Raw genomic sequence first — 24404 nt, 5'->3', positions numbered from 1 at the left:
GTCTTGGGTGCCCGAAGGCAGCCTGGGGGAATGCGGGACACCGGGAGAGCCGAGGGCTCGGTGCGGCGGGCGGTCCCGGGGCGGGAGGTTCGGGTACCCCGAGGGGTCCCGGGGCGCACTCACCGCTGGGCGATGCTCCCGGCGCACCGGCGGCTGCGGGGCCCTCGGACATCGCTGCCGGGCCCTGACGGTAAAGAAGCCGCTCCCCAGCAGGTGAGGAGCGCGGCCGGGCATGCTGGGACCTGTAGTCGGTCCCGCGGCTCCAGGAGGAGCCTCCTCGGGGATGCCGCTCCCTGCGAAACCCGCAAGCAGCACTGGCTGCTCTGCTCCGGGTGTCCTCTGGCTCTGCTTTTCCCCAAAATCCCGGACATGCCCCCTGGCAGCTCTTACACAGTGGGACTGAGGGTCTCAGAGCGTGCAGTCCTGCCCCAGTGAGGGCACCCCAGGGTGTGCTGGGGGCACATCCCAGCCCATGGCCCTGGGATGGCCGCAGGACCCAGTCCCTCCTAAGTCACAAGCTCTGAGGCACCTCCAGGCCCGCTGGCACCTTGGGGGCAGCCAGATCTGACACCAGGAACATTCCTACAACCTGCAGCGGGGCTGGCTGGGAGCCACAAGGGCGGCTCCAGGCTCAGCACAGCCAAACCCCCATGCCAGGCACGCGGGGCTGGAGCCATGGCCTGTCACTGATTGTCCCCTGCTTCAGCAGTGCACGCAGCAGGCTGAGGGCTGCCTGGCCCCCAGCCTCATCCCACGAGTCACACCAGCTCTGCTGCCCTTGGGAAGTGCCCTGGGCTCTGCCGGGGCTGCCCGGAAAGCAGCTGTTGTTTTGCTCCTCGCTGGTCCTGGCACGGGCCGTGGCAGGAAGCAGATCCACATCCCTGAGCAGCGGGGTTGGCTGGAGTCACGGCGCTGAGCTCAGGCAGGATGTTCCCCACTTCCCAGACCGGCTCCTGCTGCCTCGTCCCCGGCTCGCTCCTGTGCCGAGCACGGCACGTGAAGCTCCGTGTCCTGCCGAGCTCTGCGGCAGCCGGGCCCTGGGCCAGGCAAAGCGGGTGCAGAGCGTGGGAATGAGCTCACCAAGGTCACCCTGCCCCATGGCTGGACCCCCGCTGCCCCGAGGGTCTCACCGACCGTCCCCAGCCAACAGAAGAACAGGCTCAGGGCAGCACAGGGCTGCAGGGGTTATTTTATTCTTTGCTTTGGTCTATACAAAAACAACTTACAGAAATAATAAAACTTTCCATTCCTGACCCACACTCCAGTAACTGTCCATCCCTTTCCAGCCGGAGTGCTAAACCACCATCAGATCTAGAGCCTCTTTAGAAAAATGCGTTAGATAAGGGAGGAGGGGACGGAAACACACCACTCACCAAAGAGAAGGGAAACGGGTTAAAATGTGCAACAGAGATCGGTACAAGGACACGGTTCCTAATGCTGGAGTCACTCCTCTATGGGGACTGGCAGGACAGGCAGGGACACAAAGTCAGCTCCCAGCGGCTGATGGGAAAGAATTAAACCTCAGACACCCCAACGGCCAAACTGAAGGTCCTGGGACACGGACCCTTTGCTTTCGGCAAACTCTGGATTGGCCTGATTCAGCTGGAGTTGGCAGGAAGCAAAGTGTTTTCCCGTGTTAGATTCCTCTCCTAGAACACTAGCACGCAGAACAAATCAGGGGGAAAGTTAGAAAGCACAAACTTAAAGACGGCAAAAGCCGCTGGCACCATATTAAAAATAAAAAAGAAATATATATTCATAGAAAAGACTATTTTGCCAATGAAAGGTCGCTAACGGTGCAGGGTTTGTGTTTTAAAGCTTCAGAAACAGTATCTTGGATGCTGGATGCGGCAGTAGGTGCTCGAAGCAGTCCCAGAAGGAAGGACCTTCTCCACAGACCCACAGCGAAGAAAACAAATCGAAAAACAAAACCCTCTTGTGGGAATGGAAAAGTTTTGTCTTCTCAGGCACTTCTGTCTCCCAAGTCCTTCTCGCGAATGCTCAGCTCTGGGGCCGCCCTCTTCTGCGTGGAGAGAACACCTGCGGCGGGCAGGGAGCTCCTGTCACCCACCGAGGGGGAATTTGGGACGAGACCAGAGCTCCTGAGCCCACGGGGGACGGGGATGTTGACCCACGGCAGCACCAGGGACCCCGGGCACGCCAGGTGCCACCAGCCAGCCCTGCCTCCCCCTGCCCCACCCCGGCGGGTACCTGGTGCGGGGCTGGGCGGGTTAGGCGAGCATGTGGTCAGCGAAGGGCGCCCGGACACCATCGCTGTAGGCGTCCATGGGGTAGTCCCCGTCCATGTCCATGTGCATGTCGATGGGGTCCAGGGGGATGTCACCCGAGTACATGGGGCGGTAGCCAGGGTCCAGCTCTGCAGGGAAGGGACGTGGCAAACTCAGCTCCCGCCAGCCAGGGACATCTCCAGGCCTCAGCCACCTCCTGGTCCCCCTCACCCAGGGCAGCGTGGTGCTGCAAAGGACATGATGGCCACCCGCCACCCCCAGCCTCCAGCCTGGGGGGCAGCTCAGGCACCCAGGGCAGCAGCTGTTTGTTCTCCCGAGGCGATGAGCATCCCACCGAGCTTCCCCAGCAGGCTGCGCTGGCACTTGACTGGCAGCCACCAGAGAAACGTTTTAAAACCAGCCTGGTTTGGTGAGATGAGACAACTGCCCACCCAGAGCACAACCCACAGGGACCCCCCGGGGAGGGCTGGCACAGTACTCACCGTCTGAGTAGGGCTCGTTGATGGGGATCATGCTCTGAGCCTACGGAAGAAGGTGGCACAACTGAAGGGATTCGTGTTCACCTCTGTGTGATGCTCAGGGGTCACTTGGTGACCCAGGAGCTGAGGCCACAGCCCGTCCACCCCCCACCTCCCCCCCATTTGCCCATCACTCCTGTCCGAGCTCTGGTCAGAGGTGCTGGCAGCAGCTTTTGGAGGCAGGACAGGGCCATTCCCAGAGGCTGTTTCTCCCAGGGAAAAGGGCTCGTTGGGATGCTCACCGCCTCCCAGGCTGCCGGGTCGTGCTTGAAGAGGGAGTTGGTGAGCTCCACGGAGACGCGCTTCCTGTAGTCAGGGTTCTTGTCCTCCGAGATGCGGAAGAGCACGGCGGCTGCGTAGGTGGCTGCAGGGACGGGCAGCAGCCTCAGCTCCTGGTGCCACGTAGCACTGGAGCCCCAGGAGCCCCCGCTGGGATAGTGCCAGGAGGCAGAGAGCCCCACCACACACAGCCCCTGGCACAGTGGCACTTACCCGTCCCCTCATTCCGGGAGTGCAGCAGCTCCATCAGGGGAGCCGAGGCCCCCTCGGCGTCGATGGCATCCGCCGCCTCCTTGTCCTGGGCCAGCTCGCACAGCACGCCCGCTGCCACGCGCTGGATGTTCTCCACGGGCGAGTACAGGAGCTGTGGGGAGACATCAGCGCCACGTGAAGCAGCCAGCAAGGAGCTTGATGCACAGATTCACTGGCCCAGGGCCGTGGTTCCCTGTGCCTGCCGGGACGGGGGTGGACCCAGCACAGCCCCCACAGACCCCCAGCCCTGACCTGCACGAAGAGAGGGATGGTGTTGAGGCGGAAGATCTCCATGCGGTTCATGGGGTCCCGGGCCAGGATGTGCAGTGCCCCCGTGCACCCCTCCACGATCTCCTCCATCTTCACTCCGTCCTGCCGGGGGATGAACGCTCAGCCAGGGGCCCCCACGCTGGGGCATGGCCACCCGGGGCACAGGGACAGGCTGGGTTTTGGGGTGCCAGGCTGTGTGCAGGGCAGAGGGGTGGGCACTCACTGTGTAGGGCTGCTGTGTGCCGGCAGCGACGTGTCGCTGGGCGTCCTGGTGAGCCTTGACCAGCAGCTGGACCAGGCGGGGGATGACGGCGGCCTCCTGCAGCGGGGCATGGTTGGCCGGGCACAGGGCCAGGTTGCGGATCAGGCCTATGGTAGCCTGGAAGAGAGGAGTGGGGGAAGGAGAGATTCGTCTTTTGACTGTGGCACTGGATTCCGCCAGCCCTCAACACCCCTCTGGCCCCTTACCTTGACCAGTGGCCACTGGTTGGGCTGGTTGAGGAGCTTGACGATGGCGGGGATGCCGTAGTTGAGCCGCACCGAGTTCTGTGCCATCTCGGCCTCGGGGTGCCGGCTGGTGAGGTGCCGCAGGGCGCAGACGGCCGGCTCGGTGATGTCCTCCTTGTCCCCTGCCCGCAGGATGGTGTGGATCAGGGCCTCCACCCCGTTCGACTGCGTCACCAGCGTCTTGTTCTTGCTGTTGTTGCAGGTCAGGTTGGAGAGGGTGCCAGTGGCACAGGTCAGCACGTTCACGTCGTCGGAGCTCAGCTGGTTCACCAGGATCTTGAGGACGCCGTCCAGGCCCTCCTGTGGGAGCAGGAATGGGAGGTGGGAGCAGCACCCACAGCCAGATCTGAGCTCAGCCAGTGGCAGGGCTGCAGCCCCACACCCATCCCCGTGTGCCCCCAGCAGGCAGCAATGGAGGGGCTGCAGCGTTCCTGACTCCCACACAGCTCCCTTCCTGTTCCCCCACAGCTGGAGCTGCTCCTCCACGGTGCTGGCACAGCACGAGCCACAGTCACTGCGACATGTGCAGCTTCACTCAGAATTTAATGTCTCCACCAGCTTCCCTGCACTGGGATCGTGCTTCTGATGCCCCCGCCAGCGCTCCCTGCACGGTGCCGGAGTGACCCCGGTCCCGGCTGTGCTGGCTGACAGCCAGCAGCAGGGCAGGAAGGAGTTAAAGCGCCACGACCACGTTCCCCCCTCTATCAGCAGAGCCAGGGATGTCCCATGACAGCCAAAATAGTTTCCAGGCTGCATCAGACTCTAATCGGCATGAAGCGGCCCCAGCAGATGGGGAAACTCATCAGGAGGCAGCAAAGGGCTGGGAGAGCAGTCCCAGAGCAGCGCTGGGGTCACCCCTGAACCAGCTGCGGGGCACAACCACCTCGGCAGCGGCTCCATCGGCAGCTCCCACGGGAGCCGGGCAGGCAGCCAGCCCAGGGCAGGCTGCCAGGGCTGCAGGGCCAGAGCAAAGCCCCAGCGACACCCACTGAGTGACCGCGGTGGCCTCGGCCCCGGGCTGGGGACACACAGCAGCGCTGGCAGCCAGCTGGCACGGGCAGGGCCATGGGCAGTGATCAGGCCCCTGTGATGCTGCAGGGGAACTTGGGGCACTGCAGGGCATCCCCTCACCCTGCCAGGCACTCACGCTGCTGCAGCTCATGTGGCTTTGGAGCCAGCCTGGTATCAGCAGCCTGGCACCCAGCACGGACACACCTCCGAAATGCTGCGCCGAAACACGACCCGCAGACTCACCTGTTTGGTTGCCACGTCAGAGAGGTTCCGCAGGGTCCAGAGGCAGTTCTGGACCAGCCTGGGGCTGGAGCTGGTCAGGTGTTTGCCCAATGCCTGCATGCCACCTGCAGGGAAGGGGACAGCCCACCTGTGAGTACTCCCAGCTGTCCCAGCAGGGAGGAGCAGTGAGAGGCAGCGGGTCTGCGTGGGCTGGACACCACAGGCCAATGCTCCCACACACAGGGCTGCCTCGTGGCTCAGCAGAGGCCAAATGTGGTGTGGAAAGAGCTCCTGGACAGCTGGGATGGATTCTGCCCCCACACAGTGCCAGGAACGCACCTCAGCAGTCCTCAGAGCAGGAATCCAGGCCAGCACAGCTGGCTGTGCCAAACACTGCCCATCCCACACACCCACAGCAGCATCACCCTGACCCCACCATCCTCCTCCTCCTCTGGCAGCCCTCCCACAGCCCCCAGCCCCTCTTACCAGCCTCGACAATGGCAGGCTTGTTGCTGGGACACACCGACAGCACCTTGAGCACCCGGCTCGTGGTCCAGAGCAGCTTCTCGTAGTTGTAGCTGCGCATGATCTGCACCAGGGCCTGGGGTCCTCCGTTGGCCAAAATAATCAGCTGCAAGACAGAATCACAGCATGGTTTTGGGTGGAAGGGACATTAAAGACCATCCAGTTCCAGCCTCTGCCGTGGGCAGGGACACCTTCCACTAAACAAAGTTGCTCCAAGTCTTGTCCAACCTGGGGCCTTAAACACTTCCAGGGATGAGGCATCATCAAGAATGGAGGCTTGGGGCATGCCGCAGCTTTGGGCTCCTGGGACCCCCCTTCAGGATTCCCCAGCTCATGCCAGGACACAAACCAGGCACCCCTTGGCACGCAGGAGTGCTCTGGTCACCTCAGCCAGGGGCACACGACGTGGTGGGATCTCCACCTCTCCCTCCCAGGCTTCCATCTCCGAGGCGCAAGGTTGGGCAACAGCCCCCACCGCCCTCCCTCCCGCAGGACCCCACACCACAGGCAGGCTGTGTCCCCATCCCACCTTGCTCTCCTGGTTCCCGTAGGCCAGAAGCTGGAGGCAGTCGGTGGTGATGGCCAGGAACTTGGGGTTGTTCTTGTTCAGCAGGGGAACCATCTTCTGCAGCCCGTCGGCCAAGCGCACGGCCATCTTGGCCCCCTCCTGGTACAGCAGCAGGTTGTGCAGGGTGGTGATGGCGTAGAAAAGGACCGACTCCACAGGTGAGCTGTGGGCAGGTGGCAGGACCACGTCAGTGAGGGAGCTCCGCCGGGCTCACCGGGGTGAAGCGGAGCCCACAGGGCTGCCCCAAGCCCGGCTCCCACCAGCACCCTTCAGCAGGACCCAGTGAAAGCCCACCACGCTGCGTGGTGCCAGGGAAGGGACACCCCCTCCTCAGGGCAGAGCAGAGCCTGAGCCCCATCTCCATGGCCATGGCAGTGTGGGGGACCACTCCCCTCCTCCTGCCCCCCCTGCGGGCTCCAAACGCAGCCAACCCCAGGGACTTCCACCACGCACCTCAGCATCCTGACGAGGGCTGGGATGCCACCGGACTTGAAGATGGAGAGCAGGCCCTCGCGGTGGTGCGAGAGGTTGTGCAGGATGCTGGTGGTGCAGCGGGCCGTGTCCAGGTCGCTGGTGCTCTGCATGGTGCGCACCACGGCCGCCACGATCTGCGGCGACTGCATCAGCGCGCGCCGCGACGCCTCCTTCTTGGACAGCTGGTTCACAATCATGGCTGCCTTGCTGACAACCACCTGGGGGGAGACCAGCCGGCCGTGAGAGGGGGTCCCACAGCAAGGACAGCTGTGAGGGCACACAGCTGAGCAAAGGTGGGCTCAGTCCTGGTGCAGGGCGGAGGCAACCACAGTTTTGCCCAGAGGAAGGAGCCAGACATGGCCTCAGAGCCCCGAGGGGATGAGAGCCCAGCTGTGCCGGGGAAGGGCAACCCACCAGCACAGCAGCTGAACGCACAGAGACAGACACACGCAGCAAACCCCCGTTCCTTACCGGGTCCTCGTCGTTGAGCAGCTTGGTGAGCTCGGGGATGGCGCGTGTGGCCAGCTCGGCATCGTCCTGGTAGTTGATGAGGTGCACGATGGCCGACTTCAGCATCTGGGAGGGCTCTGCCAGGCGCTGCACGTTGGTCTGCTGCCCCTCCAGCTGGGTGGTGATGAGGAGCGAGCGGTCCTCCACCGTCTCAGGGGTACATGGCAGCCCGGACACGCTGGGCGCGGGTCATGGCCAGCTGAGCCTCCATGTCCGCTGCAGAGGTGGACAGGGAGGCAGCATAAGGCTCGAGCTCTCTCCAAGGAGCACTCCCAGCCCCGCTTCCCAATCCCAACTAGATGAGCAAGAGCTTAGCGCAGCGACACCGGCCACGTCAGCAGTCCCGGCACGCTCCGCATGGAGCCGGAGCTTCAAAGCATACACAGATACAGCAGCACAGAGATAAGACAACACTCAATTAGGCAGCATGATGAAGCAGTTGTCACACAAGGCCCATTAATTAAAAAATTAAGGGTATTTGCAACTTGGGACCAGCTGGCACTGGGAAAAAGGACACTGAGGCCTTCCCCGTCAAGGATGCTGAGATAAGCGAGATGCTGCGGCACCACCCGTGGTCCCCACCTCTAGGGAACATGGACTGCACGGGGCTCAGGGGGGCTCTGACTCCTGGGGGAGCTGGAAAATAAACCTTTCAGGGCCTGCTGCTGATAGGAAACCACAGAGGTGAGCAGAGCAAACCATCCCACTTCAAGGGGATAAAGCTGGGGGGAAGCATCTCCTTCACTGCGGGGCCGCAGCTCCGCAGCGCTCTGGCCTCAGTGGGGGAAGCCAGGCTGGTGCTGTGGTGTTACGGCACACGCTGGCAGCCACGCTGGGACAGGCTTCCCAGCAGGCAGACAGGCAGCAGAGCAGGTGGCAGATCCGTGGGCTGGGATCAGCTGTTCCCATCTCGAGCCAGCCCGCTCGGATGTGTGCGCAGCTCAGCGCCAGTGCGGGCCGGCCGCGCCGCCCCCACGCGAGAGCCTCTTGGCGCTGGGGAGCAGGATGGGAGGGAGCATATTTTAGGCAGCAACAACTCCTGGGGTGTGGAAGGCAGCATGGAGGAGTGCCCAGAAGCAGCACGGCTACGGGGGAGGAAGAGGAAGGCAGGAGCCGAGCAGCTGAGCCCGCGGATGTGCTGGGCCCTGCAGCCCCTTACCTTGCGCTTGGCTCTGGCTCTGGTTCCCTCCCTGGCAGTAACTCGTGGTGGTTGTCTTCTTGATGGTGTACTGCTTCCCATACACCTCGTCATCGTCCCCAAGGCACTTGCTGCTGACAGAGGGCACCTGGGTGTTGACGCCGGAGTGGATTCCGGAGTCGTAGGTGTAGGTCTGCTGCCACTCCGTCACCTTGATGGGCTGCTCCATCATGTTCATCACCTCCATGGCTGCTCTGCAGGGCAGGGAGGGGAGAGGTCATGCCTCTGGGAGAGCCCAGGTCGCCACTGCACCCTCCTGCCCCTCTCCTGCCCCCAATGGCGTGGCAGCTGGCCCCTGCACAGCCCACGAGGAGATGGAGCCGATCCCTATCTGCCCTCCTCCCCCACGGGAGATGAAAGGCGGCACCGGGATGACGAACCCACAGCTCAGCACTTTGCTGCTCGTGTTCAGACATGAACCACGGCTGCGTCTCACAAGGCCGTGTCTCACCACCACCACCACAGCCAAGGTTTGGGCAGGCTCTGCCCGGTGCAGGGGGGCCCCTCAGTTCAGATCCCCCACTCCAGGGTCCCCCAGCTTCCTGTGAGCTTTTTAAAGACCCTTTCCAGAGACAGGACCTGCGAAGGGCTGGGGACATGCCAGGAGCTCCGAGCTCCACATGGCTAGAGCTCCAAGAATAAAATGAACCTTTTTAGAAGCTCTCTGGGATGTTCCTAAAGCACCTAAAAATAAGCAGGCAAAGCCACCAGCTCGGCTCTCCCGCGGGTGCTCAGCACCACAGGCGCCCACGGCGTGGTCCGGGGCTGGGCACTCCCCACGCGGTGCCGGGACAGGGAAACCCGGCACATCCCAACACTCAGGACAAACCAGCCGAGGTTGCTGGGAGCAGGGCTGGGCTTTCCTTGCCTTTAATTTGGGGACGCAGGGGGAGGGAGGATGGCTCACGGATTAACGCCTGAGCTCAGCAGGTGGAGGCTGCAGGGCTGTGAGTCACCAGCCCCGCATCCAGGCCCCCGGCACGGCCAGGAGGGATGGAGGCAGGCAAGGATGGAGGGATGGAAGCAGGCAGGGAGGGAGGGCTGGAGACAGCGCCCGCCCAGCCCTGCCGCCGCTGACCCATCACCCAGGCATCCGCCGGGATTCCTGCCCCTTCCCGGCCTCGCAGGAGTGGGATGAGTCAGAGTTTCAGAGGCGATAAGCGGCGAAGGGAGCAGCTGCCGCCCGGCATACCTGGTTGCAGCAGCACCCACTTCCAAACAACCTAATTACCACCTGCACCGGCCCCGATTCCTGCGCCGGGCTGGACCGGGACAGCCGCGCGGCCCTTGGCCCCGCTCCAGCCGCCGGCACAGCGCGAGGGTCGCAGGGACCAGCCGGGCTGGGGGGACAGCCTCGGGCCCCAGCACCCTCCTGGGGAGCGAGGGGACGGGGCTGAGCCCCCCGCCGCGCCGGCGGCTGACTCAGGGCGTCGGGTGGTGGCCGAGGACGCGGCTCCGTGGGGCGTCCCGGCGGGGCCCGGCGCGCACGGGCTTGGCACGGCTCGTCCCAGCGCTGCCGGCTGTTCCCAAGGAGCGGCCGAGCCCTCGCCAGCCGCACGGGCCGGCGCTCGCAGGGAGAAATCCCAAGCCCTCATTCCCGGCAGCAGCGGGCAGACGGGAAACAGGAGCCCCGCCACGCCTGTCCCCCCGGCTGGGAGCATCCCGCATCCCCCCGCGTCCACGGCCAACCCCATCCGCCTTCCCGGAGCCGCGGCAGGGCGCTGCTCCTCCTGCCAATCCGATATTTTTTGTGCTGTCAAGCAGCACTGGCAGGCTCGGAGAGGCTGTAATGGGCTGTGCATAAATGCACGGTGGTCAGGCAGCGGAGGGACCCGCTAATGGAGGGTGGCGGGGGCAGAGCCTTCCCACGGCGGGTGGGAGCGGGGCGGGCCGATCAGTGGGGCAGGACGGCGTGTGACACACGGCACCAGGGGCGAGGGGAGAGCCAGCTCCGCTCCCCACCCCGCGCCGGAGCAGGGATCGGCTGGGAGAACCCCAGCGCCGCGCTGGGAGTGCCGCGGTGCCCCACACCCGCACTTGAGAGCTGCTGCGTCGGCATTTGGAAGGGCAAGTCCTCCAGCTGGGTCATCCTGACCACGGCGGCAGATCCTCCAAATTGTGTCAGGAAGCCCGAGAGAAGCAATAATCACACCTGAGGGAGTGTGGTGGGCAGGAGAGCACTCTGTGGCACTGGCAGGGCACATTGCCTTGGTGCAGGAGATGGGTGGCATGCAGGGCCCCAGCACCCTCAGGATGACACTGGAAAGCTGCCCTGGACAAGGTGGGTACAGGGAGAGCAAGGCTGAGGTAAAGAAAACTCTCTCTTCTCCAAAGTGGGGTGTAGGGACCCCAGACACCCACTGCAGACAGGGCAGGGACCCCAGGTACCAGTGAGCCAGAGCAGGCAGGGGGCTGGTACTGCTGCACCGTCACTGAGGGGTAACATCTGCTCTACAATTTATAGGCACCTGACAGGCACTTAATTTTCCAAACCTCCAGGAGTTGGGCTCAGACACCATACAGAGCCCTGCATTATGCATGAGCCACCCCCTCCGTCTGCACCGAGGCACCCAGGGACATCAAAAGCCAGCACAGCTCCTCGAGCCCAGACACCAGCTCAGGCAACCGGCCCCAGACAAGCTCCAAGCAGGAGACTGGGTCCAGGAACCACCCAGAAGGGACCAGAGGCACCCTGCTAAACACAGCATCTGTCCTTCCCCTGAGCATCCCCCCAGCAGGGCTTGCTCATCACCACAGGGGCCAGCGAGGACAGCGGCACCCGAGGTGACAGGGCCAGTGGAGCAAATGTCAGACACTCCTGTGGTGAGCAGTGACATTTTCTGAACCCCGTGTCAAGCGCCTCCTGCTCATCGCTCAGCGAGAGGCAGACGCTGACATGAGCTTCTCCCCGAGCTTCTCCCTGTCCTCCAGCTCTGTCCTCAGGTGTCCTCCCTCCTCCTTGGTGGGATGAGTGAGGCAGATGGGGGGGAGCCCTCAGAGGGGGCAGAACGCTCAGGGAGAACCTCCAGCCTGCCCCCAGCACCACTAATGGGGAAGGGGCCGAGCCACACAGGGGGCTTCAGCCATAGGATGTGGGGCAGTCAGGGGCTTCAGCCACCCACACAGGTCACAGGCAGGAGAAGGTTAATCCCCTCTCCCACCACTTCCTGCAGCCAGGAACGCTGGGGAAGGCAGAGGAAGCTCCCGCGGCTGTCGGGCACTGGCCAGCGGCTCATCCGCCCCCGGAGCCATTTGATCAGCGTCCAGGCAGCACTGGCCCCCCGGGACACTGTCTGCAGAGGAAGTCTCTGGCAAACACGCAGCCCCAGGCCTGACCAACCCTTCCCTCCGGCTGCTGGAGAGGCCTTCGGCCTCGCCAGGCAGGACACAGCCAGCAGACGTGGAGCTGAGCTGCCCAGAGCAGCAGAAGGGAAGCCTTGAGTGGTGCTTCACGCAAAAATATCTACAGCCCAGGGGCTTCTTGGGGAGTGGGGGTTCCTGGGAAGAGCAGCTGTGACCCCCAGTGTGGAGTCACCCCAAAATGATGCACGAAGTACCCCCCACAGCCCAAGCCCCAGACAGGGGCTGCGCAGGAGCAGCCACCAGGTCCTGGGGTCAGTGGTAATGAGGGGCAGCCCAAACTCATCCTGTGCAGCTCCAGCAGCTCCTGGCACCCACAGAGCAGTGTGGGTGCCATGGGGCCTCCCAGAGCCCCTCCCATAGCCCTGTCCTTGCACACACCCCCCAGAAGCCAAGGGCAGCAGCACTGGGGGCCCCGTCACGCAGCCGCAGCATGTGAGGGGCTGAGCTCGGTGGTGGGAACGTGCAAGCAGCTGCAATTACAGTCGCTGAGGCTTTTAAGGAAGGGGAAGAGGCAGTTAAAGCAATTCAATAAATGCAGCACAAGAAAAGACTCTATTTTAGAAGCACTTACGCTACACACAAGCGATCTCCGGTCCCCCCCTTTCCTGGAGCAGCCGGGGATTAGCGGCCGCCCGCTCAGACAGCCCCGGCCTCAGCAGCCACAGCACAGTCTTCCCACAGACAAGGGCACCCAGGGCCCAGTGCACCCCGGAGAACTGCACCCTGAGATCCCCCACCACATGCACCCCCCGCCCAGAGCTGCCCAGCAGCGACACCGAGGGCTGACGAAGCCGGGGCAGCCGCTAACGAAGCCCCCGCAGACACTGTACAAAAGCTTCAGCAGTTTCGAAGAGGATCCTCAGGAACACGCAGCAGGAGCAGGCAGAGAAAGGAGCTTGTCAAGACCTCACCAGCATCAATGGGAAGCGTTCGAGTCAGATCCCGGCACCAGGAGCCCTTTCAATGGGGCTTTATAGGGAAGATGAGTGGAAGAATTCAAAGGGGAAGGAGAGCAGCTTGAAGTTTAATGAGGAGGAGATGGCAGCGGGGGATCTGCCTCTCGTTAGAGCAGGCGAAACAGCACTGGCCTGGCCCTGCACACAAAGGAGCCCACGGCCTTTGTTCAAGGATGCTCCCAGGTCTGGAGCAGCTCCCAGCTGCCCCATGAGCTCCAACAACTTCAGGGTACTCAGGAAGGGCAGCAGGCTGCAGGAACTTCAGACCTGAGCTCCCTCCCTGGAGGGGGGTTCTAAACCCTTTTTGTTTTTCAGCTGCTCCTGATGAGGTTAAGTTTGAGCTGCCAAATGCCCCACGCAAAGCCCCCTCTCCTGTTATGGGAATGCTGCATCCCCCCTGAGCGCAGGAGCAGGCTCTGAGGTTCTGGCAGCAGAGCAGCCCCAGCACATGGCAGCTCCACCGCAACCCGCCGCGCTCAGCTGATGCTCTCCATCAACCCAGAGCACGTCCCCCGAAATGCCTCGCCTGCACCTGAATTAACAGCTCCTGACAGCTCCAGCACACGCCGGGGCCCAGGCTGTGATGTTTTGGCACTTCACATCACAAAACGACACGGTGTTATCCATCAAGTGCTCTCCCGCTGTGAGCGCACGCACAGCGCCCGGCACGACGCCCAGCCCTCCCCGCTCCTGTGCGTGGGGCAAGGCCCACGGCAGGACACCAGCCCCACGGCAGGAAGGTTTTTCCAGGGACATTCACCTCCCAGACACCCACAGCAGGGTCTCTGGCAGTGCTGCATCTCCCCTCCCGCGTCCCCTGTTGCTGGCACAGACACCACGATCCCCAGAGGCACCAGAGGATTGGAAGGACCCACACGGGCACATCCCCTCCTCAAATAAAGTTTGCTGATCTCATCAGAGTCACGACTGGGAAATATGGGAATTTGCCACTTGCCCGTGGAAGGCAGAACTGGCACGGTGCAATTAATCACAATAACTCCATCTGGATTTTAAAAAAAAAAAATCATTATTTTGTTTTGAAGAGCACAAAGAACTAGATGTTCTTTAAAAACATGATAATTGCAGGCTCTGGGGCTTGGAGGCTGTTCCCAGCTCCAGCCAGTGTCCAAAACATGGGGTTTGCCACCTGGCCCTGCCGGAGAAGCCACTGCAGCGGGGAGGGAGGTGGAGGTGCAGAGCCCCGGCTTAATTTCTCCATCCAGTTGCATTGCAGCTGCAAAGTTCAGACGCTTCACATGAAATTATCACCAACAGCCGTCAGCACCCGGCCTGTCGGAGCAAGTTAATGATTTGTCACCAGGGCTCTGCCCGCGCGTCACCGCGATTACGGCAGGTTCCTGCCAGCAGCCAAAGGTCTCTCCCCCCTCCGCGGACACACACGCGGCCACCCACCCCCAAATCCACGCGGGACCCCAGCACATCCACCCCACAGGATCTGTGACCCCGCCAGCACCGGGCAAACCCCCACAGGAGAGGGCACTGCCACCGTCACACCCCCTCCCAGGTCTGATCAGCCAGGCGTGGGATATTGGGAAAACACCGAGCATTCCGCCTCCACCCCGCTGCCAGCTCCGGCTCTGGGAAGGAGCCCGAGGACTCGCTGGGATCACACGGCGCAGATGTCGCGGGCTGCCCGACGAGCCCCGGCACCCTCGGCTCGAGGCTCCTGCCCAGTTTCCAAAGCGATTCCGCAGCCGAGCGGCCGAGGCGTGTCAAGATGCCTCAGGGCCTGTCAGCAGCCGCAGCAGAACTCATCGGGGCTGGCGTATTTAGAAGGGTATTTGAAACCTCTGCCTAAATAGAAACATCTTCACCTCCTCCCCAACCCAGCCATCAACAAGCCGGGCAGCATTCCCACGCCAGAGGTGGGAAGGGGAGGGGGTGAGGAACTCTGCACATCGAGGGACCTGCGTGGCTCCAAGGCCAGCCCTGTTTAAGCACAGACGTGGTGTTTAGGCCTTTTTTTAGGAGGGAGCACCTGCACCTTCCCACCCCCACTGTCCTCCACCACTTCACCAAACAGTGTCCATGGGGAAGGGGTGGGTAAAACCATCCCTCCCAAAACACAGAGCGTGATTCAAGGGACCAACGCAGTCCCGGTGTCCTCCCGAGCTGCTTCCATCCACACAGATCCACCTGGGGGACACCACGGTACTGAGAGCCACCACCCACACCCGGCTCTGGGTGATGCTGGTGCCCACACACTCTGTCTAGGTGGGGAAACACCAGCTGAAGTCCAAGGTAGGCTTATACTTCTGTACTAGACATTACATTTCTTTGTAACTTCTTCTAATTAGAAGCCAGTCTAATTTAAACCTTCAAGACCAGCACAAGCCTCGGTACAGATGCTGCAATTAAAGTTGTACAAGTTCCCTGAGCACAGGCTCCGCTCCCCCAGCCTGCGGAGCAGGGCCAAGGGCAGCTCTGCTCCCAGGCTCTGCCATCTGCGAGCGGCAGCGCGCCCGGCAGAAGCGCCGTCTTCAATCCCGGAGATCTGGAAGTGTGATAAAAAGCCAAATCCCATCAAGCGCTCCCACACCAAAACCACAGCCTCGAAGGGAAACCGTCCTCCCAGGAACAGGCTGAGCTGAGGGAGCTGTGCAGCTGCACCGCAGTGCCCGCCCGGCTGAGTAAGGGTTTCAGGTGGGGGAAACAAAGGGGAGAGTTAATGGGATTAGGACAGCGAATGATACACTGAAATGCGGCACCGGGACCAGAGGGGACACTCCCCAAGGTCCCCGGCTGCGGCCCGGCCATGAGCCGCCCGCGCTGCCGCGGAGGTCGGGGCTCCGGGCACGGTGCACAAACTACTCGCACACCCAGCCCCAGGAGACCCCTCTCAGCAGTCCGGCTCGCCCCGCCGGGGACGAACGCGCTTCCTGGAGCCGGCAAGGACACGGCACATCGCCCAGACAATAGACTGTAACGCCATTGTCTGAGGGAGGGCCCCGCGCGGCCGCCACACCTTCCCCCAGCGCCCTGAGCACCGGGGACCCTCGTCTGCCCCAGCTCCCGCTCAGCGGCCGAGCCCGGGAGGGAGAACAACCCTCAGCCACGGGCGCCAGTCCCCATCCTGATGGCCAACTTGTTCGAGCCAAATTAGCAGCAAAATGGGTTTTTCATGACACTTCAGGGAAACCCTCCAAAGCAGTGATCAACCACAGGCTTCAGATGCACAAAGACGGTTCCTGCTGGGTGCCCTGCACCTTTCCAAGCAGCTCTGACAACCGGCAAGGACACAGAAAGGGACCTTGAAACCTTCCCAGCCCCGGTTCCAGCTGGGCCGGACACTCCGAGAGTGGGGCCTGGAGCAGCCCCCACGGGCACCGCACCTGCCCTGGATGAGGCTGAGCGAGAGCCCGGAGCGAACGCTCCCGGCACCGCTCCAGCCCCCGGCACTGCTCCAGCCCCGTCCCCGCGGCAGCTGGCGGGAGTCGCTGCGCCCCCGGCTCCCCGCCAGCCGACGGCAGACGGACACCAGGCCCACGGGCGTCGGGGCTGGCACCAGCGCCAAAACCAGCACGACGTGGGCTGGAGCAGGAGGTGAAGCAACTGCGGGGGCCAGACCCAGCTGGGTCCCGGGGCGCTCCCAACCCCCACCATCCTTCCGGTAGGGAGAATCTGACAGGGAGCATCACCCCAGACACGGGGCTCACTCAGGCACCCCAATAGTGCAGGGGACCTGCAGCCTGGCCAGAGCGGGTGCAGGCTGATGTTTTCATACCCCTGTGGGCACGACGGGTCCTCCGGGCCATCCCCGGCAGCCGCCGTGCCCTCGGTGAGCGCTCACACTCGCTCTCCGCGTTGCTCGTATGACAGCCCACGTTTGCCTTCTCCGGGCAACTCCCAGCAACATTTCAGCATTATCCTTTCATCTGCGCTGTAAACCTGATTAATTAAGCTAATCACTCAGGTAACGCAATTAGAGTGCTCTCTCCCCTCCAAACATCAGACAGACAGCCAAGTTTCGCTCCCCCCATGTTTCCCGGTGCGGATATCCGCTGTCAGGGGCTCAGCTGGGACCCCCCCGCCGCGTTGTGCCCAGCACTCCTCACCCGCGGGGGGCCACCTGGGTGATGCCAGGCCACTCGGATCCCCCTCGGCCCCTCAGCCCCCCGAGCCCAGATGCCCGTCCGTGGGCGAGGGGCAGCCCCGGCTCCGCGGGTGGGCACGGCGGTGTCGAGGGGCTCCGGTGCGGCCTCGAGAGCAGCACGCGGTGTCCCCAGGTGTGACTCGGGGTACGGAGCAGCCCAGTTTGCGTAAGAGCCCCATAAGAGCACCGTGCCAGGGCCTCGCCCGCCCAGCGGCGGCTCCGGGCGGGGCCGGGGATGGGCCCGGAGCAGCCGCCTCTCACCGGGGCGCGGGGTCGCGACTTCCAAACTGGCTCCCGCAGCGCTGGGAAGGGGCCGGGGTGGTGCGGCCGCCCGCGGGAGGAGCCCCGGGTACCCGCCCGCCCGACCCTGCGCGGGACCCGCCGCGATCACGAGCGGTACGCGGGGAGCCCTGCCCCGGCTGGCGGCGGCGGGGGGACGAACCGGAGCGCCCGGTGCTGCCCGTTCCCGGCCCCGCTCACCGGAGCGCTCCCTGCCCGGTCCCGCCGGCCGATCGCCGCTCACCGTCGTTCATCGCCCGGTGCCCCGGTGCCACTCACCGTCCCTACCCATGCCCGGCGACTCCGGTCCCCGCCCGGTACCCCCGTGCCCGGTGTCCCCGCTCACCGTGGCTCCCCCCCGTCCCCGATGCTCCCGTCTCTCCCCTCCCCGTTCCCGCTGTCCCGATCTCTCACCGTCTCTCCCCTCCCCGTTCCCGGTGTTCCCGTCTCTCACCGTCTCTCCCCGCTCCTGCCCGAACAAAAGGCGAGCAGCGCCCCGCTCGCAGCCCCGCCCCACCGCAGGCCCCGCCCCCGCTCTGCCGCGCCGCCATTGGTTGTCCGTCACGCCCGTCAAGCCCTCGGCGCGCCAGGCCCCGCCCCCGCCGGACGTGTTTATGCGCTGCCCATTGGCGGGGCGCGGCCGCTCCGCCCCGCACCCGCAGGTGATTGGACAGCGGGGCGGGGTGGGCGGGGCGCGGCGGAGCCAGGGGAAGGGCGCGACCAGGAGGGGACCACCTGGGTGACGTCAGTGGGCGTGGCCGGGGCGCACCTGGGCAGGGCCGGGGGGTTCGGGGACCCCCGTGGGGACCCCGGGACGGGCGGGACCCCCGGGCGGGGGCGGCGGGAAACGGCGCTCGGGAGGGGCTGGGGGCCGCCGGTGCTGCGTCACGCCGGGGCCGCCGGACCGGTCCAGCCGGGCGCTGCCGCCGCGGCCCGGGCGAAGCCGCCGTCACCCAGAGCCCGAGTCACCCGCGGGGCGCGTCCCGGCCCACGGGGTGGGGGCGTCCTCAGGACCCCCAGGTGTGGGGAGCAGGAGGGCTCTGCCCCGGGTGGGGGGGTGAGGGGGCACATCCTGCACCCCCGCACGGCCCCTGCCACGTCTGGCTGCGGGCGCTGCCGGGCGGGGAATCTCCGCTCCGCAGGGAGGTGAGAGACAGCTTCCCACGCCCCTGCAAGAAACCGGGAGCTCATCGCTGTTCGCTGAGGGGGGAATCCAGAGCACGGCGGAGTCCTCCCGGCACGAGGAAAAGGGGCACATGGCACAGCACGGCACAGCACGGCAGGGCAGAGCACGGTGGGGGCACAGCACAGCTGAGATGACAGCCAAAAATCTCATTTATGCTCCCCCTTGGTCAAGATCAGAGGGGTCAGGGGAGCGCAGTGCTGCCCTCACCACGTAACCCACTGCATCCTGTGGCCTTGTCCCCTGCATCCTGCTGCATCCCGCCTCCGAGTCCCTGCATCCCATCTCTGTGCCTCTGGAACACAGTGCTGCTCCTGCCCAGCATTCCCAGGAGCGCTGGGTCCCCACCTGGCACCTGCACATCCAGTGGCTGCAGGTGGGAGCAGGGAGGGGACCCCCTGGAACACCAGCTTGGGGCTGCAAGGGGCTTTGCCCGGTGCCAGCTCCTGGGATCAAGGAACCGTGTTCTCCCACGTGAGTTTGGGGCTGGCAAAGGGGACACAGTGCCCAGGTGCGCGTCAGAGCAGGGCGGAGGCCCCGTGGGCTCAGTGCCACCCTCGCCCAGCTGTTGGGAAGATCCACCAGCCTTTGTCCCCTGGGATGAGCGTTTCCCACTGATCCAGGCATGGGTGCCACCAGCCGCACCCGCCAGGCTGGCGCTCCCCGGCCGAGGTGGCTGTGACCTGTGGGTGACAAACCCCAATCCTCCCGAGGGACAGGACAGCCCTGCCTGGCGCAGGGGTGCTCTGGGTGCTCCCCTCAGCACTGGCTCCATCCCCAAACTCTACCTGCGGGTCTGGGGGCTCAGCCGTGACCTCAGCCCAGTGCCCTGCAGAGCTGGGAAAGCCCTGGTAAATGGGGGCTCTGGGCAGGGCAGGGTGGGGTGCTGGCAGCCTCCTGCCACCACCTTCCTTCCATTCCCGTCCCTTCCCTCCCCCGGGGCCAACGCCGTGATTCAGCCTCTCGGTTTCAGTCCTCGCAGCCAATTTCCAAGCGCGGCGGGAACACGGAGGGAGGAGCGAGCGGCCACACGCTGCCCGATGCCTCCTGCCCAGGGCGGGCACAGGCCTCTCAGAACCAGCAGCAGCCCCCCACGGGCCCCCAAAACACCCTGATGCCAGCCTGCCAACCCCCTCCTACGCTGGGGCACACAGGCCTGTCCCTCCCCCTCCGGCAGCACACCCCAGCCCGGGAGCCTGTGGCGGAGTCACCTGTGGAAAGACTGGTACGGATTTTATTATTAAAAAGTTCAGCACCAGTAAATATTTAAAAAAGGAGCAACTGTCCAAGTGGGAAAATATTAAATTAACAGAGCTTAAGGCTACAGAGGGCTGGTGTGGCGAAAAATTCAAGGCACAGCAGGGCACGGGCACCAACAGCCCCCATGGTGCCACCCGGACGTGCCACACCAGCAGCCCCCTGTAGCACCGGGCCAGGATCCAAAGGGACCCGGGCTCAGGGGACTGGCAAATTGCCTGGGAGGCTGGAGGGACAGGAGCAGGAGCCCCAGGGAGGGGCAGGACTGGCTCCAGCAGCATCGTGCTTTGCTCCCGGAGCAAGGGGCGGCCCCCAAACCCCTCCAGACAACACAGGGGTCAATGCCTATGCACCATCCACACATCCAGGGAAGGAGCTGAGGGATACAGCAAATCCCTGTGCTGTGAGGCACCGCTGTTGGCCAGGGCTCCTGGGGACATCGGGGGCAGGGGTGGCCCAGGGGATGCTCCTGGGCAGGCAGGGAGGTTCAGGGCTGCTCCACTGACAGGAATTGGGCTGTACCAGGGCAGCAGACATCCAGACAGCAAAGGCAGCCCTGCTGCAGGACCCTGGGCAGGATGAGCCCTTCTCCATGAGCCTGAGTGTCCATGCAGTGACTGGCAGGAGCCTGAAGCCCAGTGTCCCCTGGATGGCATCACAGAGCCACCACCGTCCAGCTCTGTCAGGGCCAGGCGCCCTTCCACCTGGCTCATCACAGGATCTCTGCAAACAAGGAGGGTTCAGTGGCACTGGGACATGGGCAGCAGCCCTCCCACCCTGCAGCATATCCCCCAGCCCTTGTGTCAGGAACCTTGGTCGTCTTTGTCCCCTTTGGTCTTGGGCTCCTGCCACCACTCTGCGAAGAAGCCCTCCTCGTAGTCTCCTTCGCCCTCGAACTCGCTGTCAGAGGGCAGGTCCAGAGCCTCCGGTCCTTCACCACCATCCACCTCCATCTGCAATGGGGGAGGGCAGGAGGAGGCAGGGGGGTTCATCTGCAACCTCTGCTCCAGGGCTGATTTGGGGGGTCAGACACCCCCCACGCCACCCAGCACCCCCGAGAGCATCTGCCCGCACCCCACCATCGGGTACCTCGTCATCAGCCTGCAGGAACTGCCGGGCGAACTCCAACATCTTCTTCTGGGCGGCCGTCTGGTTGTGGTACCGCACGGCTTCCTGGGCACGGCGGGGGGAGAGGGGCTACGTCAGCACCCCCACTGCCAGCACAGAGCCACGGGACAGGGGGCTGGGGGGTCCTCACCGGCCGCGGCTCGAAGTCCTCCTCCCGCAGGCGCCAGCGCTCGCGGTGGAAGCGGTAGTAGACCAGGTTCTGCTGCATCACGGTGTCGCCCGGGTCGAAGAGCATGTAGCTGGAGACGCTGCGCACCGCGTCCTGCACGTCGTTCACTGCAGGGGACACGGGGGTGACACGGGGGTGACACCCTGCCCGGGGCCCCCAGCTCCCACCCCGGGGTGTCCCGGGCGCAGCCCCCCACTCACACTTGTAGTAGGCAAACTGCAGGTAGTGGTACATGGTGGCCACAAACTTCTCCACGAAGTAGCCGCCCACGTTGGGGGTGAGCTCGGTCTCGCAGTCCACCTTGCACTGCAGCACGCTCACAAAGTGGTCTGGGGGGGGGAGATGTCAGGCGCTGCACCCCTGAGCAACCCCCCACCCCTCCCCTGCCCCTGGGGTCTGCCATCCCCCTGCGTGCCCCAGTACCTGCGATGGCGGGGTAGAAGTCCTTGAACTCCTGCAGCTCGTAGGCGCCCTCACAGCCGGCCAGGCAGTCCTCGTACGCCTTGTAGTACTCGGCCAGCGCCTGCTCCATGTCGGCTGCGCTGCTCCGGAAATCCCCGTTGTTGTACAGCTTCACCGAGCGCACGAATATCGGCTGCCAGCGGCCAAGCGGGCACCGCTTAGCGAGGGAGAGCCGCTTCCCTCGGGGTTTGGCAGGACCAGGCATGCACCGAGCCCTGGGGATCCCCTCTCCCGCCCCAGCCCCGTCCACTCCTCACCTCGTAGGGCTGAGCCTCCAGGTCAACCAGGTATTCATCCACATCCAGCATCGTCTTGTAGTAGTTCAGGTACCTCAAGGTCATCTCGTGCTTGGGGTTCTTCTGCAGGAAGGTGTGGGCAGCAGACACCGCTTTCTCGATCTTATTTGACTAAGGGAGGGAGGAAGAGCTGGTGCAGACCTGCTGCAAGGCAGCCAGGGCTGATGCTGTGGCCAGGGTGGGCTCAGCAACCCTGACAGGGTGCAGGGCACAGGGACAGTCTCACACCCATGGTGCCAGCCCCGAGCCCAATTGTCCACTGGCAGTGGCAGACAGACAGGATCTGGGAACATGGACATCACAGGTCACTCCAGCCACACCGACCTGTGGTGGGCACGGGGACGGCTCAGCCCCTCCTGGGCCCCCACATCCAGCTGGGAGTGATCCACGTGGTGCAGGATGGATCCACGTGGTGTGGGTTTGATCCACACAGCCGCTCTTCTCCGGCACTGCCACCAGCCAGGGCCAGCCCCTGCTGCTTTGTGGGCTCTCAGGTTGCAGCTTCAGGGGAGGGAGTTGTTGGGGCGGTGGGGGTTGGTGGTTGAACGATCTGACCATGAAGTGGGTTTGGGCCAGAGCAGCAAGAGGAAAAGGCATTAAGGATTGGGACAGGCTGTCCCTCAGCACTGCCAGGTGAGCACTAAAACAGCACCCTCAGGGGCAGGCGGCCAGGGATGGGACCCTGACCAGGGGACTGCCCCCTGCCAGAGCCACTCTGGCCAGTGCAGAGTCACCCCTGGGGAGAAGCCTTACAAAACCTCCCTCCACAAAACCTCCCTCCACGTAACCTCCCTCCACGTCTGCACTGTGGGGCCAAGCAAGTCCTTCTCCCTGAGGGAGCATCCAGACACGTGTCCCACCACAGTCACAGTGGCACTGGTCTGCCAGCTTGGGCTCCTCAAAGGGGGCAGCCTCTGTGTCCCCCTCCCCAGGCAATGCTCTGCCTGGCCAGGGGGACCTTGGGGGACCAGTGCAACACAAGGTGGGGCGGGGGGACACAACCACAGGGGCCCCCAATCCCGGGTGCACCCCTCACGTCCTGCCTGATGCGTCCCAGATGATGCTGACGTGCCACGGTGCAGGAGCAGGATGGAGTAGCTGGGGGAGGGTGGGATGCCAGATGGGGAGTGAAGGAAGGAGGGTGCAGGATGGGAAAGCACCTGAGAGCAGGGTGCAGGATAGGGGGGAGCAGGGTTCAGGGGGCGCAGGATGAGGGGGAGAGGGGTGCAGGGCGTGCAGATCAGGGCGTGCAGGCTCATGGTGCAGGATGGGGGCACGGGATGGGGGGATGCAGGATGTGGGTGTAGAAGAGGAGGTATAGGATGAGGGGTGCAGGTTAAAACACGGGAAGGGGTGACACGGGAAGGGGTGTGCCCAGCCGGAGGCAGAGAAGAGAGGGAAGGATGGAGGGGCTAGATCAGAGTGGGGCAGGATAGAGGCACAGGAACCCCCCCCCACCACCACCCTCGCCCCCCGCCACTTGCGCCACCTCACCTTGAAGAGCGCGTAGTGCAGGTACTGGTAGGGCTGGCGGCGCTGGAAGTCGCGCAGGGTCTGCGCGGGGGGGTAGCGCAGCTGGAACACGGGCAGCTCTCGCTTGCAGGCGCGCAGGCAGCCGGCGCGGAGCAGCAGCCGCCCGAAGAGCCGCATCTCCCGCTCCCACTCCCACGCGGGGTCCCGCTCCGCGCGGGGCTCCTCGGCGGGGTCCCCCCACCCCGCGGGGGGCTCCCCGGCGCAGCGGCGGTGGCAATGCGCCTCGCTGTCCCGCAGCAGCCGGTGCAGCCGCAGGCTCGCCTCCAGCCCCTGCGCGCTCTCCGCCCACTGCGCGTCCGCGTACTGAGCCAGCGCCCGCGCGTAGGCGCCTTGCAGCGGCTCCAGCGCGGCCGCGGGGAACCCGCGCACGCTGTACTGCTCGTACTGCGCCGCGCACAGCCCCGCCGCCAGCACCGGCAGCAGCAGCGCCCGCACCGGACCTGGCACCGGCACCGCGCCGCCCATCCCCGCCGCCGCCGCTCGCTGCCCGCGCAGCGTCCGCGCACCGCCCCGCGCAGCGCTGCACGCCGGGCCCCGCGCAGGGGGCGGGCGGTGCGTGGCGGGCGCGCAGGGTCTTAGTGCGGCTCCGCCGGCGGCACGGGGGGGTGTGTGTAGAGGCTGCGCGGGGCGCGCAGGGGATGCGCGCAGCGCTGGGGATGGGGATGACCAGCCCTGAGCACCACGGAGCGAGATGAGCTGCGCGGGACCCCCGCCAGGCCCGCGGTGCCCGGAGGTGGCCGCGCTGCCGGCCGATGCCAAGCCCGAGGCCACACGCCCTGCGCTGTGCCAGATCCTGGCCCCGGGGCTGTCCCACGCCAGGCCTCGGCATGGCCACACTGGCCCCGGCCCAAGCCCAGTGCTTTGTCGCCGGCTGGACAGTGGTGCTGAGGGATGTCACAGCGCGGGGCAGGAGCCAGGACGCTGCTGAGGTTTCTCCCGTGGAGCAGAGGCCGTTGGCAGTGCCCAGCACCGCACGTGGCTGGGGTGCCACCATCCCTGCCAGCACTCACTGTCAGAGCCAGGCCCTGCCCCTGGCAGGCCATGGGGAGAGCCCTGAGTCCTCCTGAGCTGCTCCAAGCAG

At 64.7% G+C, this 24404-nt stretch overlaps 2 protein-coding genes across 3 annotated transcripts; both read right to left on the bottom strand.

Annotated features, from left to right (window-relative positions):
• Positions 1 to 1160: 1160 nt before the first annotated feature.
• JUP (junction plakoglobin) lies at positions 1161 to 17786 on the bottom strand. Its single transcript, XM_050327496.1, is given in 16 exon segments — positions 1161 to 2040; positions 2212 to 2377; positions 2732 to 2771; positions 3010 to 3131; positions 3260 to 3410; positions 3551 to 3670; positions 3792 to 3947; positions 4037 to 4375; positions 5330 to 5433; positions 5795 to 5939; positions 6363 to 6564; positions 6855 to 7093; positions 7347 to 7541; positions 7543 to 7601; positions 8545 to 8777; positions 17750 to 17786. Coding segments are annotated over 14 exon segments (2244 nt in total). The 5' UTR covers positions 8771 to 8777; positions 17750 to 17786; the 3' UTR covers positions 1161 to 2040; positions 2212 to 2231.
• A 1906-nt stretch (positions 17787 to 19692) lies between these two features.
• Positions 19693 to 23788, bottom strand: P3H4 (prolyl 3-hydroxylase family member 4 (inactive)). 2 transcript variants are annotated; one of them, XM_050327523.1, is made up of 8 exons: positions 23285 to 23788; positions 21752 to 21901; positions 21456 to 21627; positions 21233 to 21361; positions 20994 to 21139; positions 20825 to 20908; positions 20547 to 20688; positions 19693 to 20458 (listed from the first exon to the last, which is right to left on the bottom strand). In XM_050327523.1, the coding sequence occupies exons 1-8, from the start codon at positions 23786 to 23788 to the stop codon at positions 20448 to 20450; spliced, it is 1338 nt and encodes a 445-aa protein (XP_050183480.1). In that variant the 3' UTR covers positions 19693 to 20447. The 2 variants fall into 2 exon arrangements, with proteins under 2 accessions (XP_050183480.1, XP_050183481.1); XM_050327524.1 differs by lacking the exon at positions 23285 to 23788 and adding an exon at positions 22115 to 23236.
• Between the last annotated feature and the right edge of the window lie 616 nt (positions 23789 to 24404).

The sequence above is a fragment of the Myiozetetes cayanensis genome, unplaced genomic scaffold, assembly GCF_022539395.1.
Source record: "Myiozetetes cayanensis isolate MyiCay16 unplaced genomic scaffold, myiCay2020 scf34, whole genome shotgun sequence".
NCBI classification, from domain to species: Eukaryota; Metazoa; Chordata; class Aves; order Passeriformes; family Tyrannidae; genus Myiozetetes; species Myiozetetes cayanensis.
Note: the sequence above shows the minus strand (reverse complement) of the source record. Positions and strands in the feature narration are given on the sequence as shown.

Excerpts from the sequence above, each read along its gene's own strand:
- P3H4 (XM_050327523.1), bottom strand. The coding sequence starts at position 23,788 with ATGGGCGGCGCGGTGCCGGTGCCAGGTCCGGTGCGGGCGCTGCTGCTG. Across the intron at positions 21,362-21,455 it reads CTTCTACCCCGCCATCGCAG|ACCACTTTGTGAGCGTGCTG; the intron begins GTACTGGGGCAC and ends TCCCCCCCCCAG. Across the intron at positions 20,689-20,824 it reads TCCTGCAGGCTGATGACGAG|ATGGAGGTGGATGGTGGTGA; the intron begins GTACCCGATGGT and ends CCCCCATTGCAG.